This window comes from Portunus trituberculatus, chromosome 47 (genome assembly GCF_017591435.1).
Source record: "Portunus trituberculatus isolate SZX2019 chromosome 47, ASM1759143v1, whole genome shotgun sequence".
Lineage (NCBI taxonomy): Eukaryota > Metazoa > Arthropoda > Malacostraca > Decapoda > Portunidae > Portunus > Portunus trituberculatus.
Window position 1 is genome coordinate 4,238,891 of NC_059301.1, and position 16,249 is coordinate 4,255,139.

The 16,249-nt window shown below is 44.1% G+C and overlaps 2 protein-coding genes across 2 annotated transcripts in view; one reads left to right on the plus strand and one right to left on the minus strand.

The window, feature by feature from the left end:
- LOC123520781 overlaps window positions 1-16,249 on the plus strand; it is a 61,327-nt gene that overhangs the window by 44,551 nt on the left and 527 nt on the right. The window lies entirely within an intron of this gene.
- Window positions 157-7,975, minus strand: LOC123520504 (cytokine-inducible SH2-containing protein-like). Its single transcript, XM_045282810.1, has 2 exons — window positions 7,494-7,975; window positions 157-3,387 (listed from the first exon to the last, which is right to left on the minus strand). Exon 2 carries the CDS (start codon window positions 3,382-3,384, stop codon window positions 2,314-2,316), a length of 1,071 nt encoding a protein of 356 aa, XP_045138745.1. The 5' UTR covers window positions 3,385-3,387; window positions 7,494-7,975; the 3' UTR covers window positions 157-2,313.

Genomic DNA, 16,249 nt, shown 5'->3' on the forward strand with positions numbered 1-16,249 from the left:
ATTTCATGGATGTAGTTGGATCTGGTTGCTCACCTCATTTCCTGGCATTGATTTTTGTTTCCCTCTCTTTGTACTTACCCTCAAAGCCATTTCAGTATTGCACTCTCCCATAAGGACTCGCCCAATAATATTACCCCGGGGGAATTAAAATATTCATTACGTCAAAAATATATTTATTCACATTGGACGTGGTAACGCACGTAAGTACAAACCATGTGACACTTGTACCCATGTGAGGTCGTTCCTGCAGAGGACATAACAAGCCACAGACACCTTGCCCTGGTTCACAGGCCGGACACACAACAGAAGCGGAGTAATTAATCACGTAACACACACAAGACGAGAATGATGGGACAATTTGGCGTATCAATTAGTTGTTGTACTGTGATGATGATGATGATGATGATGATGATGATGATCATGATGATAGTGATGGCAATAATGATAATAATAATAATAATGATAATAATAATAATAATAATAATAATAATAATAATAATAATAACAGTAATAATGGTAATTAACAATAAAGAAAAAATTATGGAAATGTATTGCCTGTACGTGATTCATGAAAATGTATCATCATGAATTAATCAAAAAAGCCTTGGCCTAATTTACTGTTCATTTACACCAATGACTTAACACAAATGACAAGTTACTTCATTATTCATCACTGAACCAACTATAGTGAACATATCTTCCCTTTTCTTCAAAGGTGAGTAGCAGCAGTCCTCTGTCACTCACTCACACACACACACACACACACACACACACACACACACACACACACACACACACACACACACACACACACACACACACATTAAAACTAGGTGTGTGTCGGCATAGGACTCATGGGCCACTTCAAGGGCGTAGCGGAGAAGCCTCACGGTCGACGCGTCCCCCGAGCATTGCCACGGTGAGTGATGTCATCGGACGTAAGCGGCGTGACGTCACTAAGAATGGCGTGCGGCTCGAGGGATCATTGACTCGTTCAGGTGAGGCTTCTTCTCCGATATATGCCACCACCTTATTGATTTTTACAAGCTTGGTGGAGTGAAAAACTGGTGGGCCAAAAAGTGGCGGCAAGTTAAGGCACACCACGTCCACCTCCAGTGGCGCGGTAATGCCAGACACTGTGCCTTGAAGTGGCGGAGTCACCCCGAGACACTAGGATCACAGCCCAGTTATGTGACTGACTTTTTACTATTCATCTTTCCTGCTTCACAATACTACATAATTATATTGGTCGAGAAATAGTCTACACTAATATGTCTGAGAGAAGATGAGGCTTCTTTGCCCCGCAGAGTTAAAGGTCAGCATGGAAGCTCTGTTGACCGTCACGTGACACGCCTGTACAGCTCTGATAAATACTGGTAAACACTGACACTACAGGATCTCCCCCGTCCTCACCTGCTCGTGCCTCAAGCCAAACCGAAACCCGCTTTTCTCCAATAGTAGGAGAGAATATTTCATAAATAAATTAGCGTTCAAATAAATAAGACGTCACCGTGACACCAGATCTGCTCATCTCGGCTCAGAGGCACAACAGCAACTGGTCCGAGAGTTTCGAAAGTGACCTTGGTCAGCAAACCACATGTCTTCTAATTGACCTGACTGTCGGTGACCTGAAAATGACCCCCTGAGGTCATGGTGTGCGATAAGACTTGAGGCAGTTGAGGTGCGAGGCGGTGCGGGAGTGTTCTGGTTTCATTGCACGCTCATGTACTCGTCGCGTACGAGGTACACACGGTAGTGCTTCATCTGATTGAAGATTTGTTGCACCCAACAGAGCTACAACCTGTAGCGTACTTGTGGGGGCCTCTGAACAGGGGAAGGGAGGCGAAGAGAGAAACTGAGATCATGAGACACTTGTTGGAGAGTGACTCCAACCAGTCTCCAGAGCGGGGCGAGATGGAGTGAGACAGGGCGGGGTGGGGCGGGGAAGGGAGATATGGGATGGGACGAGAAGGGACGGAACGGGACGGGAGGGTTGGAGCAGGGTGGGGCCGGGAGGGGAGTGGACACGTTATGAAAGGGAACGTAAAAGTGTTGTTGGTCCTAGAGTAGCTACCATGTGTTGAGATAATCACAGATGCACTTTGAGACGTTTGGCACCCTCAGCAGCAGCTCGCAGTTAAGTTTGTGCGTTGGCCTCTACCGCTCTCTGAAGACGCCCTGGCAGGGTATAGCTCATCCCACATCCCAGTTGCTGGACGTGGAACTGTGACCGCGAGGTTGACAGCCAGGTGGTCGGGAGGAGACGCAGGCATCTTCCGAAACAAGTCCACTGGGTGTGTGGTGCTGCCCGGGTCAGACCGTGTGCGGGTAAGCCTTCAGGAAGCCACGCAGAGCTGGAGGCAGGTCACTGCTGCTGTTCTTGCCGCTTCCATCACTGGAGTTGATGACCAAACGACACAGGTGTTGTAGGGATGAAGGTGAGCGTCGCAACGGCCGCCTGATATCGATGGGACTGAAGGTGTTTCCTTCATGGTCCACCCATACTTGCGTGGATGACACGTCCACGTAATGCTGCACTAGCTCCACCACGCCCGTGAACTCAGGCGTGTGTCTTTGGCTGTGGCCGGTGCAGTCCAGCCTGAATTTGCCGCAGGAATAATGGATCCTGACGCTCGTGGGCCCGTTGGTAGTGTTCACGCTAAGGGAGTAGAGGCACTGCGGACTGGCAGAATCCCTCAGCAGGAAGGTGCCAACAGGTGTGTCCCGCAGAAGTGCCGCCGCTTGCCGCCACGAGAGGGAGCCATGGTACCACCCACTTTCCTCTAGCTTCCGTCTTGTTTCCGTCAGAATCTGGCTGTCGTTGACGCTGTCTGGCTCAGGAGGCGTAAGAGTGACCTTCGGAGCAGCTTTAGTTGGCGGTGCAGCAGCAGGAGTGCTTCCGACGAAAGGATTAACAGATGCGGCCGACTGCTGCTGTGAGTGGGTGGAACTCGGTAGTAGTAGGCTGGCAGGGCACGCCTTGGCAGTTGGCAGGGCAGCCTGGCAAGGTGTGAAGAAGGGGTTGTGCCCTGCCATGTGGTTGATCTTGGTGTCAGGAGAAGTGCTTCGTCCGCCATCGGTCAGCCCCTCCACTAAGCCTCCGCCTGAGGTATGGAGATTGTTGCGCGCCTCGGGGACGTTGCAGAGACGCAGAACAGAGCAGGAGTGAGGACAGGACAGACAGCACAGCACATGACAGGCGTCATGTGGCACCGGCAAACACGGCCGTACCCCGGCAGCGCCGCCCATCTGGAACATCCGACCGCACACATAAGGCGGCTGCACTCCCGCCGGCGTGAGGTGGGCTGTAGGTAGGCAGTGAGCCGCCGGCAGGGCCGGAGTGGCGGCCATCCCGATGTGACAACCAGGACACACCAACATCATGACCTGCAAATAATATTCGTATCATTTAACATGTTAGGCTGCTTCATGTTAGATGTGTAATTATCAATTACATACGCTTTCGTCACCTCCTCTCTCTCTCTCTCTCTCTCTCTCTCTCTCTCTCTCTCTCTCTCTCTCATTAACTTTCCGTTCCACGAAGCTATCCTTCCCCGAAGACTGGAAGTCGTCAATACTCGCCATGCTGGGAATCATTCCGGACAACCTCCCAACCCTTTGTTAGATCCATCTAACCTAGAAGGACAGGAGAGTCGTCTCCATGCCGGTGGCGATACTCATTACTACTGCGCGTAAGTTGACGTACTCTGATTGATCTTCCTCATGTTGTTCGCTTTCCAATGACAGTGTGTGTGTGTGTGTGTGTGTGTGTGTGTTACTCCAGACAGCCTATTTGAGACTATGAACAGCAGCAAAGAAGCCCAAAAATGGTTATACATAATACGCGTGCGCATCAGTGTGTGGTGGGTGTGCGTACAAAGGACGAGGCTGGAGTGGCAAGGGACTGATTAACTGGAAGAAGGATGTCGCGTCTACCGCCAGCAGGTCATGGAAGTCATGAGAAGCATGTATAGGTACAGAACAGATTGTGGTTTGTATTTTGTGACTGCGGTTTGTATGTACTGATGAAATTTCTGGTAGCAAAGGTGACAAGGCAGAGATACCAGTGGTGCCATGGACTAAGTCGACTCGGAACCCCCAGCAAGAGTTGTAAATCAGGCGGGCCCGTCGCGAGCAGACATGTGGGCGGCCGGGGATGTAATGATTACTATATTTGGCTGCGGCGACGGCGATGTCTTGGTCGTGTATAGCGAGACGGTGCTAGGGCTGCCCTGCCACGGGAACTTGAGGCTTGGCAGGAATTCATAGCAGGCTGCGTCATACTGATGTACGTAATAGTGTGTGTGTGTGTGTGTGTGTGTGTGTGTGTGTGGCGTGAGAAATGAGGCAGTATTAGGGATTCCCTCAGCTCAGCCTAGATGACGTGGGAGTGACACACCATTTGCCGACAAAGTCCCGAGACGAGACACACCCGGGGGAGCGCCCATCCTGTATCGGGGGATACCGAGATGCGTGTCTGATACTTTGTCATGCAGCAATTACTGTAGAACAATGTGACATGTGCCAATGGAATAATGATACAGAGTATGTGTGTGCATGTTTTATGGTTGAGTGATGGATAGTAATGGTGTGTCTGGAAGGCCAGAGAAAGTTCGTTTCACGAGTAACAGTTTCCTTCTCTCAATATAGCGTTCCCCTCACACCTCGACCTCTTATGGTTTACTAAGAATTGCTCTTAGAAAGTTTCTTCTTGGTAAAGCCCTAACGTCGTACTGCACACGTCGATACCATTTTTCCGAGTTGCGCCCAACTCTCGTGCTTTATTGCTGATATCGACTCGAAGACTAACTAGAAGTTAGTTCACATAAAATATAAAGCGAGGCAATCACGCAAGGTACATTTTGTTGGACATGATATTAAGCAGTGCATCGTGTGTCCGCCACCGTCACTCAGGCAGCATCGCATTCCGTGAATCAGCTGACAGGGATGCCAGACACCGCTGGTTGCCAAGGTTGCTGCCGCAAGTCCAGCTTTCACTGAGGTTTAAATCGCATGATTTTAGCTATGCGTATAATTATCATAGTTTTGTTTAAAGTGAACTTGATTGTTGCATCGCAAGGTGCGAGTCGTTCCATTAGCAACCTGACAAGAGTCTGTCTGCCGCTCACACATCACATAGAAAAATAATGGTCTTGTAAAGTGCAAGTATTTGTTCTAAATGTAATCCCCGTCATACAGGTATTAAGTGGCCGTGCAACTTGAATGAATACATGAAAGAAGGCTGACATATTAAATTCTCAGTACTTATTATTGCTATTCCGGGGAAGCTTCAAGGAAAATGACACATCCACACGTAGCTATTATTCCACCCGGAGACTTTTTGAGCTGCCAGAATTTCCCGTGACGTGGGTGTTAGTGTGGGCAGGTGTGAGTGTCGGGAGAGTGTGTGTGTGTGTGTGTGTGTGTGTGTGTGTGTGTGTGTGTGTGATCAGTAGATTTGTTTCGTCTTGTTGTGGTTGCATCCTCCCGCTCAAAACGAAACATGCGTGTGGGTGAGGTTAGCCGGCAAGTTATATTTAGCGACTACTGTCTTCCCTTCCTCCCCTCCCTCCCTCCTACCATATGTCCCTGTCTCCCTACGCCATCTGTTACTTGGCTCCGTGGTTCCTGGAAGTAACAACAACAATTATTAACCCTGAACTAATGACACCACGCTCCATACACATTCCAGAAATGCATGTATATACCTTTACATGGTAATAACTAAGGTCTCTCTCTCTCTCTCTCTCTCTCTCTCTCTCTCTCTCTCTCTCTCTCTCTCTCTCTCCTTCCTTCCTATGTACACATACACACACATCCCAAGACAAAGCCACAATCGGACATTCAAAAGGCGGTGGTGGTTCCTAGAATTTAGGCGGGAACAGGTCGGTTACGCCACGAATATTTGCTTTACTAGCAAACGGAGCGTCGTCATAGCAACGCATCGCTAGCAACACCCTTGCTCTTCGTTACTTCACGTGCGAGACATGTTATGCTTATCAGTTCGACCCTCACCTGCCTTAGATAAAAGCAAATACAGATAGTGATATGGATTTTATAAGGTCGGCTATTCTATAACACCCCCGGACCGCTGAGTACACAGGGGCTTTATTCATCATGGGTTTGGTGAGTCGAGGCGAGACGCGTGTGCGCTTCCTCGCATACACCAATAGTCATTTTACGTCAAGCAGCTATTCTTGAAACCAAGCAAGCATATTTACTAGTTTAGTCACACCGTCTCGAATACCAACGGTACAATTCTTTATGGAAAATGCACGAAACTCAGTGACATGCGTACGGCACTCTGGGCGCACCGATTCCATGAATGAGATTACACAAAAAATACGCTATGAGTTGCCACAGGCTTCCTGGGAGCCGAGAGTGTTTGTTAGTGATAGACTCAAACATTGATGGACTTCCCGGAGTAATACAAATGGATATATTACCTCCGGGGGATGCCGGGATGTTTATGGCGGCACGCCTTCATGCACGGGGGCGTGGGTACAGCGTGTCTGAGTGAGTGTGGGAGGTGATGGCACCACTCGGGAGCATTTAATGTGGTTATGACGTGATTCTCTGGGTTATCTGTCAAAACTTGATGCCTCACAAAACGAAGGTGCTGATAAGAGTAGAATAGAATAAAATATAATGAAAGGGGGTACATAACTTTCGACAATTTAGATTCCAGGTATTTAGTAAGAATGAAAATTGCGGTTTTTTCCCCCCTTCAGTTTCATAAATATAAAATTTGCTTTCCTCCTTTTTCAATAATCACTATATTATCCCGTGATACTCTGAATCTCTCACTCATTCCCTCACTTCCTTTCTCCGCCTCTCCTTTCACCCTCCCTCTTCCGCCTCTCCACTAACATCGCCGCTTTTGTTTCTCAGAAGTGCTCCTCCCCTTCGCTTCTTTGTCTTTCACCGTCTAGAAAGCCGTTGGTAATCAGGCGATGCTCCACGGTTTATATATTACGCACGAAGTTAATATACTCTAAGACTGATTCTAGGGACGCTATTATTTTTCTGTTGACAAGAGAAACAAAGAAGAAAAATGTTATATCCACAATCTCCTCTGAGCAGCAGACTGAGACGATGCCCGAGGCAAGGCGAGGCGAGGAGCAGGAAGGAGGGATGGCAGGTGAGATGCAATCATTGGCCGGGACTCCTGGGGTAGTTGCCCTCAGATCCAAACGGAGTGCCGCGAGTATCCGTCATAGATCATTTTAATCCTCGACATGTTTCACTCCTGCATAACCTCTGGCCTCGGGAGTACAATGTATTCCAGCGATGACCACATGAAAGATCGTGTAGATATATATTTTTTAACTAATACACACACACACACACACACACACACACACACACACACACACACACACACACACACACACACACACACACACACCAGAAACTATTATGATAAATATATGACATTTTTCTCTAGGGCATGTACTCTTAATGTAGCATCAGTGATCTGCCTTGATACTGACCTTTTTATTTCAGTACACGACACAACTGAAGACAGGAATACACACGACTTGATACTTTCCACGTGTCTCACTCGTCAGTGTCACTTTGGCACTTTATTGTCCACAATCCACCTTCACAGTTATTCCAAGAAGTGAAGGAAGGAAGCACTTGCTCAAGAAAGGTGTGATATCTTTCAAGGCTTATTTTCTCTTTGTATCCACCACTTGTCTTTCAAAGTGTCTCACTTCACAAACTTGCTTATACCCTCCCGACTTCTGGATCCGGATTCATTCAAGTGACACAGTATAGACAAGCAATCCATCACTGGTAGGTAGTGGTGAATGGAAAGACAAGTCCCCGGTGGCTGGTGTGGGAGCGGGCGCGGAGCGTAACCGTGGCACTCTCCTCCGCTGCGTGGAGGTAACTGAGAGCTCCCCGCCATAGACGAGTGAGGGAGACCGGGCGCGGACACCTCTCTCTGCCACAACTCCCAGACTAACTAAATTCTTGGTATCTCACCAACGCGTCTCCACCACCGTACACGGAGCCCCAGTTAGCTTCGCTCACTCCCGCGAAGTCGGTTCGCTTCCAAGGTGCCTCAGAGATAAATAAGTGTTTTCTGACTATTAGAAATGCCAGCTCGAGGCATCCTCAGCCGTGATAGACACGAAGAGGTGTTGAGATAACCTCATTCTCTCCGCATTTTCTCCATTCAAGTATGTGTAATTATCATTTCCAGGATGAGACAAGTGACCCCATGTTTCGCCAAGTCTTTTTCCCGCCCTCCCAGCACAGGCCCTGTGGAAGGGAACTAACTGCCTCTGCCCCTGCTAAGGCTGGCGAGACTAGAGCTGGGCACTTTTTACCAAGTTTGGAACGCTCAAGTAGCTTTGTCATTACTCACCGCGGGCACGTCCTCCTTCTTTTACTTCACTGGGAACAGATTTAGTACACACCACACTATCACAACCATTACCACTACCGTTACTGGTCAGCTGACATGAGTCATTGTCATAGAATTACTACTTCCGTTACCATTAATATGTCACTACCTCCACCACCATGATTACGACAACATCACCATTACTTGCACCTACATCATTACTACCACCACCATTGCCACTACTAGGAACATTACCAAATCTCTATCACTATCTACTCCACCACTGTTATGACATTACCAATGTCATCATCACCAAAGCCTCAGCTTCACCATTACCACATCATTACCACTGTTGCTGTCATCTCACCGCGCCACAAGCATCAGTCATCTCACTAACACTCATTTCACGATTACCAATATTGCCATACTTAATGCCAATAGTGATTCACTTCCTCCTCCTCCTCCTCCTCCTCCTCCTCCTCCTCCTCCTCCTTATCATCATCATCGTCCTCGTCCTCGTCCTCCTCCTCCTCCTCCTCCTCCTCCTCCTCCTCATCATCATCATCATCATCATCATCATCATCATCATCATCATCATCATCATCATTATCCATTTCCTCTTTTTACATCATTATAACTACAGACCTATTACCAACACAACGCGTTACCTCAACATCACCCTCACTATCATCATCCTCACCACCACCACCACCATCATCATCATCATCATCATCATCATCATCATCATCATCATCACCAACACTACCATCATCATCAAATGCCGGTTTGGTCTGGTTTGGGAGACATGCGTACGTGCAAGCAAGCTGAGAGAAGGCAGAGGAAGAGGGAGGAATGTGAAGACCGTCTTTGTGTGTGTGTGTGTGTGTGTGTGTGTGTGTGTGTGTGTGTAAGGTTTTCGGGGAACCCCTTATCCGTTCAAGACGCTAGATGCCCGTCTGATGAGTTCCCAGGAACACCATTCGTTCGTAGGTCATAATGTTAGTGGCGCGTTCTCGGAAGATTAGAGCGGTGCAGACGACGACCCACGGCTTCATAAGATGGAAGGAGGGATTATGGGGCCCTTCTCCCCTACCTCGGATGAGACCAAAGACACGGGGAAAGGATGGGGGAAAAGTGAGGCGTGTTCGGTTGCCGCTCCTCGCTAGTAATGGCAGAGGCAGCTTTAGTACCAGTAATGATAGCAGTGGTGGTAGTAAAAGGAGTAACAGGGACAGGAGGGAAGGGATGGCCAGTGGTAGTAGTGACAGTGGTAGTTGTAGTGATAGTGATAGTAACGGACACGGGGTTAGGAAGAGGATAGTAATAGTAAGGGATAGTTTTAGTGGCGGCGATAATGTAATAAAGACATGAGGAAAAGGAATGGTATAGTAGTGATAGTGAAAGTGGTAATGGACATGGAGTAAGGATGAGCCTGCGATAATAGTAATGTTAATAGTAGCAAGTAGTAACAAGAGATAGGCGGGGAAGGACGGTAATATTATTATGGTAGTAATGATAGTAGGTGAGGTAGTGAAAGTAGTGATGGCTGGTGGTGGTGGTTGTGGTGGTAGTAGTAGTGGTAGTGGTGTTGGTGGAGTGAAGAAAACGAGGAAGCACGAGCAGAAGGTACGGGAACGAATGGCGGAAAATAATTGAAGTGAAGTTGTGAGAAGAGGAGGATAAGATTGGTTTGTATGAGTAAAACAAATATTAAGTGGAAATTCTCGTTACTGAGTCATTCTAGTAGATAATATGAGTAAAGACGTGTCATAATTGGCGTTCATTAGGAGTCATCATCTAGACGCAAGCAAATGGTGACGCTCAGGACTCGCTGCTTTTTATGAAGGACGCGTCAGAGGAGTCAGCGCCATCCAACATGACTAAGCTGCCACAAACACTCATTGCATTGACTCATTATGACTGTAGATTTTTCAACCCTATTTTTCCTCATCGAACTTTCTTATCTTGTTGCGCCACCTTACAGAGACTGAAACGTGGACAGGAAGGATGCGACGGTGGTGATGCTGATGATGATGCTGAGGACTAACAATACTACTAATAATAATGACAATGAGTATAGTGTTTACGATAATGTATGTAACGACAGGGATGACAATGATGGTACAGTAACACAGGAGTAGAAATAATAACGGTAGCATGAGTAATGATAAGAGCGATTATAGACAGCTCATTATAGGCAATATATACAAGAACAGTGGTGTTGATTATATTGACGGTAAAGCAAGGATGATGGTAAGGATGCTAGTATTGATGATAAGAAGAATGACTGCAGGCTGATTATGATTCTTAATATACGAGATAGCAGTGATGCAAATTATGATGGAGGTAAAGAAATTATAATGATAACGATAATTGGAGCCATGATGATAATATGCATGTCTAGGTTGTTTGTCTAGTATATATAGGAGAGATGTTGATAAGATGGTGATACAGGAATACTAATGATAACGATATGGAGGACAGTGATAATGATAGAGTTTCTGTAGGCTCCTTTGTAATGACCAATATGGGCTGTGTAAATCAATACATGTACGGAAACAGGGTTAATATAGCACACAGGAAGCAGCGGACGTTCCCAGCCCCAGACTAGCACCACCCGGCGTAGCGTCGCACTCCGGCAACTACCATCAGTCAACACTTGATTCTCCGGACTCTTGAAAAGGTTTTCTCTGAATAAAGGATTTCCGTCTCAGCTAGATTTCCCGGAGTGAGTTTTTTTTTTTTTTTTTAAATATGTAAATTTACTAAGTTGTGAAAAAAATACGGTTACGTTCTCTACAGGCAGCTGATCAGAGAAAGACTTCATATGCCCTTTATTATGTACATGATTGCATTCGATGGTAATTAACATTTATTTTCCTCAAGATTGTGAGTGAGACTGGGCGTGTTCAAGAGAGGTTGTCAGTATTGTAAATGTAATATATTTCAACGTTTTGGTTCACTGGGTGTGTTTCTGCCAGAAGAAAAGTAGAAAGATGTCACACTTAGAAATGCTTGGCAGCGCTGGCAGGGCAAGTAGGTGGGAGAGGCGGCGGCCAGTGTTTGTACAGTAGGTAAGTAGATATTATGTACTGGCGGTGCAAGCCATCCATTCGTACGACACTTTTTCCCCCAAAGGCAGCAAGAGGTGCCTCTGTCAAATACGACGATCACGGAGTTGAGCAATACCTCATTATGGGAAGCTCGTTACGTATCCTGTAGCTGGAGAAATACTTTATGGCCTTCACTTCTTTGTCTATCTTTTCTCAGAATATCAACCGTCTCTTGTTACACGTTTCAGAAGAATGAAATAGCTTCCCTGAATAAAAAAAATTTTGATGTATTGAAAAGTTGATTTCATGAAGGAATAACAAAGAAAGGAAGCATAATACACCCGTCAAGTACGCACGTCCATATATGTACTATACATACAGGCCTGTAGGGCGTAGGCGCCTTATGGGAGTACGGAGTGGGATTACAGCCGTCATAGCTAGGCAGGCGTCAGTGGTGTGGTGCAGTCCTCATAGTCAGGTTAGGGTGGTGGTTAGGTGGTGCTGCCCTCATGATTAGGTGGTGGAGCCTTGGGGGGGGAGGTAAAGGTGGGATGTTACACTCTCAGCGCAGTGTGATAGTGTGATGACGGACAAGTAAAGTGTGTCATTCCAAATAAGAAAATTAGCATCAGTTTATTGATAATGATTTTTGTTTTGTTTTTCCTGTGTGCTTGCACTTGATAAAGAAAAATATGTATTCGCATGATATAGATTTCTCGGGAAAATGGATTATGAATGATAAAGTTATCAGACTGCTTATACAGTACTTGGAACTCATCTAATGATAAGAGATCGAATCTTATCAATTCTGGCTACAATTCCATCATTATATGATCTTTTTTGTCACATATTACATGCTGAAATAGACGTAGATCACGTACTGCTTCACGAGGATGGATGGGTGTAGTTCCACTGACTTATCCATCTCTCAAAGCGAAGAGCCGAGTGGATGAGAAGACCAGCCTTGGCGATGCAAAGAACAGCTGTGGCTGTGCCAAAGAGAGAGAGAGAGAGAGAGAGAGAGAGAGAGAGAGAGAGAGTCTTAATCACAGAACATATACAAATTTCCGTTTTGATTCAATCCTAGAAAACATACAAGTTGAAAGTTATATCATTATTTTCCATTACTTTGAAGAGAATGGAGTTCAGCAGAAGAGCATCGAGTTCTTTAAAAATCTGAAGCCCCGCAGCGATTATCCTCTGTCGGCTATCCACACAGAGAGCTCAGTTCACAGACGCACGTGCTCACAGATGGCAGTAATTACAGGATGTGGAGTAGTGACGAGCGTGATCCGGCGAAGTCTTGGAGCAGCTGCGGCCGACACCACCATGCAGACACGCCACGCGGTCCCTCAGGTAGTGGCGGCAATGGTGGTGGTGGTGATGGTGATGGTTATGGTAGCGCAGCAATCGTGGTACCTTTGGCAATCTAGCGAAGAAGGAACATTCTGTGGAAATTTAGAACTAGTTAAACAAATAAATAGTCCTGAACGTTCTTTCTGCCTTTTTTTGGGAAGCAGGTAAAGTTGCGTCAGAATATCGTATCCTTCCGGTACAGTCATCGGCGTGTCTAAGAGTTTAACCAGAAGTGGTGGTAGTGGTGGTGGTGGTCATCGCTATGCCCACGGGACTTAAGGCGTATTCACATGACATACTTTGTTATCAGAATTCACACCCTAAAAGGAAATTCTGGAACAAGAATAATAATAATAAAAAATGTGGCAGCGCATTAATCGGATCTTTGTGGTCTTCATGGAAGTGCTTCTTTGTTGTAACGACGTCGTCTTTCAGGAATACCGAAGGCTGCTCAGTCGTGGAAAGTAGGATTTCAAAATTATGAGAAGAAGGTATCCATGTTATTAAATACTTCGCGATAGAAGCAATCACCTTGATCTTCCAATGAACACTAAACGACTTGTCTGTCCTCTGTTCCTGGTGAGCCAATCAAGTGTTTGTTATCTCTTCATATTAATGTTTGGTGTTATCCACAATACCTCGCCCCTCACCGTTTCTGGGAGTCAGGTCGTGATAAGGAGTGTCGTAAGTGTGTCCCGCGATCGTTAACACGAAAATCACTTCACTGATCTTATCGGGACAGATTCTTGGATTCATTGCATTTGGATACCGTTTTATAAATTTGAACTAGGTCGTTATGTCATTTTTTTTTTCCATGAACAGAACACCCACACTACAATAACATCCTTAGCGATATCATGTTTACCACGGGCTTAATAACGCGTCCGTCCCCACCAAAAAACAAGACTTGATATACAATATTTGAACGTGAAGAAAGTAACAAGAACTTGACGTCTTCGATGTAAGGAATCCCTGGAGCACCTGCGTACTCGGGATAGCACTCAAAGGAATCGTGAAGCTAGAACTTGTAAATATGAACTGTACTAAATATACCGGTGAACATAACATTTACTACATAGAACACATCATGAACTACAGATCTCGTGCGCAAATAACACATGACGCAAACCAGTACAAGAAAAACGTATAACAGCAGCACTAGCATTGGTGGCATTAGCAGCGGCAATAGAGGTAGTTGTAGTGGTTGTATTTGTAGCAAATGTAGTATTCAATAGAAGCAACAGTAGTGTGTACCAGTGGCAGCAGTAGTAGTGATAATATCCAATAGTAGTAATAGATGATGTATGTATGTAGTAGTAGTAGTAGTAGTAGTAGTAGCAGCAGCAGCAGCAGCAGCAGCAGCAGCAATGGTAGCAGTAGCAGCAGCAGCAGCAGTGGTAGCAATGGTAGCAGTGGCAGCAGCAGCAGCAGCAGCAGCAGCAGCAGCAGTGGTGGCAGCAGCAGTGGTGGCAGCAGCAGCAGCAGTGCAGCAGCAGCAGCAGCAGCAGCAGCAGCAGTGGTGGCAGTGCAGCAGCAGCAGCAGCAGCAGCAGCAGCAGCAGCAGCAGCAGCAGCAGCAGCAGCAGCAGCAGCAGCAGCAGCAGCAGCAGCAGCAGCAGCAGCAGCAGCAGCAGCAGCAGCAGCAGCAGCAGCAGCAGCAGCAGCAGCAGCAGCAGCAGCAGCAGCAGCAGCAGCAGCAGCAGCAGCAGCAGCAGCAGCAGCAGCAGCAGCAGTAGCAGCAGCAGTAGTAGTAGTAGTAGTAGTAGTAGTAGTAGTAGTAGTAGTAGTAGTGATAGCAATAGTGGCAGAATCATAATTAGTTTTTTCACCATTGTGATTTTGACAATAATGATAATAATAACAATAATGATAATAATAACAATAATAATGATAATAATAACGTTATTAATAATAATGATAATAATATTAATATTAATAATAATAATAATAATAATAATAATAACAATAATGATAATAATAATAATAATAATAATAATAATGATAATAATAATAATAATAATAATAATAATAATAATAATAATAATAATAATAATAATAATAATAATAATAATAATAATGATAATAATAATAATAATAACGATAATAATAATAATAATAATAATAATAATAATAATAATAATAATAATAAAAATAATAATAATGATAATGATAATTATAATAGCAGTATTAATAATAATGATAATAATAATAATAATATTATTATTATTATTATTATTATTATTATTATTATTATTATTATTATCGTATTAATGATAATGGTAGTGATCATAAAAATAACAATAATAATGATGATAATGATAATGGTAATATTAGCAATTATCATTGTTATTATTATTAAATAATGATAATGATAATTATAATAATAATGATCATAATAATAACAATAATAATAATAATAATAATAATAATAATAGTAATAATAATAACAATTATAATAGTAATGATAATAATAATGATAATTATAATAATAACAGTAATAATGATAACAATAACAGTAATGATAATAATAATAACAACAAAAACAAAAACAACAATAACAACAATAGTAATAATAGTAATAATAATGATAATAATAATAATAATAATAATAATAATGATAATAATTATCGTATTAATGATATTAGTAATAATCATAGAAATAACAGTAATAATGATAATAATGGTAATGAGAATAATGAGGATAATAATAATATTAGTAATTATTATAGTTATTATTATTATTATAATAATAATAATAATAATAATAATAATAATAGTAATAATATCAACAGGGTGAGTCTGCTTCAGCTAAACACTGAGCCGACTTGAGATGGTATTACTATCGTCAGATATGATGTGAATGTCGCCTGAGTGTTTCCAGGAATGGGCAACATCATATAACGATCTCCTGATCTTTTTTTTTTTCCTCTCCCGTTCTTTCTTTTTCTTTTTAAGTCAGTTTAACCCTCAGCTTCCCATAACCCGATGTTTGCACTACTTTTTCCGATCCGATAGTTTCCCGGAATGAAAATCCTGTAATTCATATCTAAGTCAACAAATAAACATTCACTTTTTTTGCATTCATTATATGTTTAGGTTTGAAAAAAAAAATACATATAGTTAATAAATTGCTATTCCTGATAACAGCCATACTGGTAATACTCCTTACTCACAAAAGCACTAATGGTAACTGTTTTCTTTATCGTTTCCCGGGAAAAAAAGAAAACGCCCAGGAGAGTCTTGGTGTTAGTTCTCAGGAAATATATCACGAGCGGATAGCGAAGAGAGAAGGTTATGTCTAAGCTGTAGGAAAAGTAATTAACTCTGTGCCTCAGTGGTCTCCCATTGTTAATAGTGTGAGTGGTGGTGGCTTTTTTGGGGAAGAAAACGCGCGCTCACGCGTATTCACACACACACACACACACACACACACACACACACACACACACACACACACACACACACACACACACACACACAAATAA

Bases quoted from the DNA above. Each gene is read 5' to 3' on its own strand.
- LOC123520504 (XM_045282810.1), bottom strand. From the start codon at position 3,384: ATGATGTTGGTGTGTCCTGGTTGTCACATCGGGATGGCCGCCACTCCG.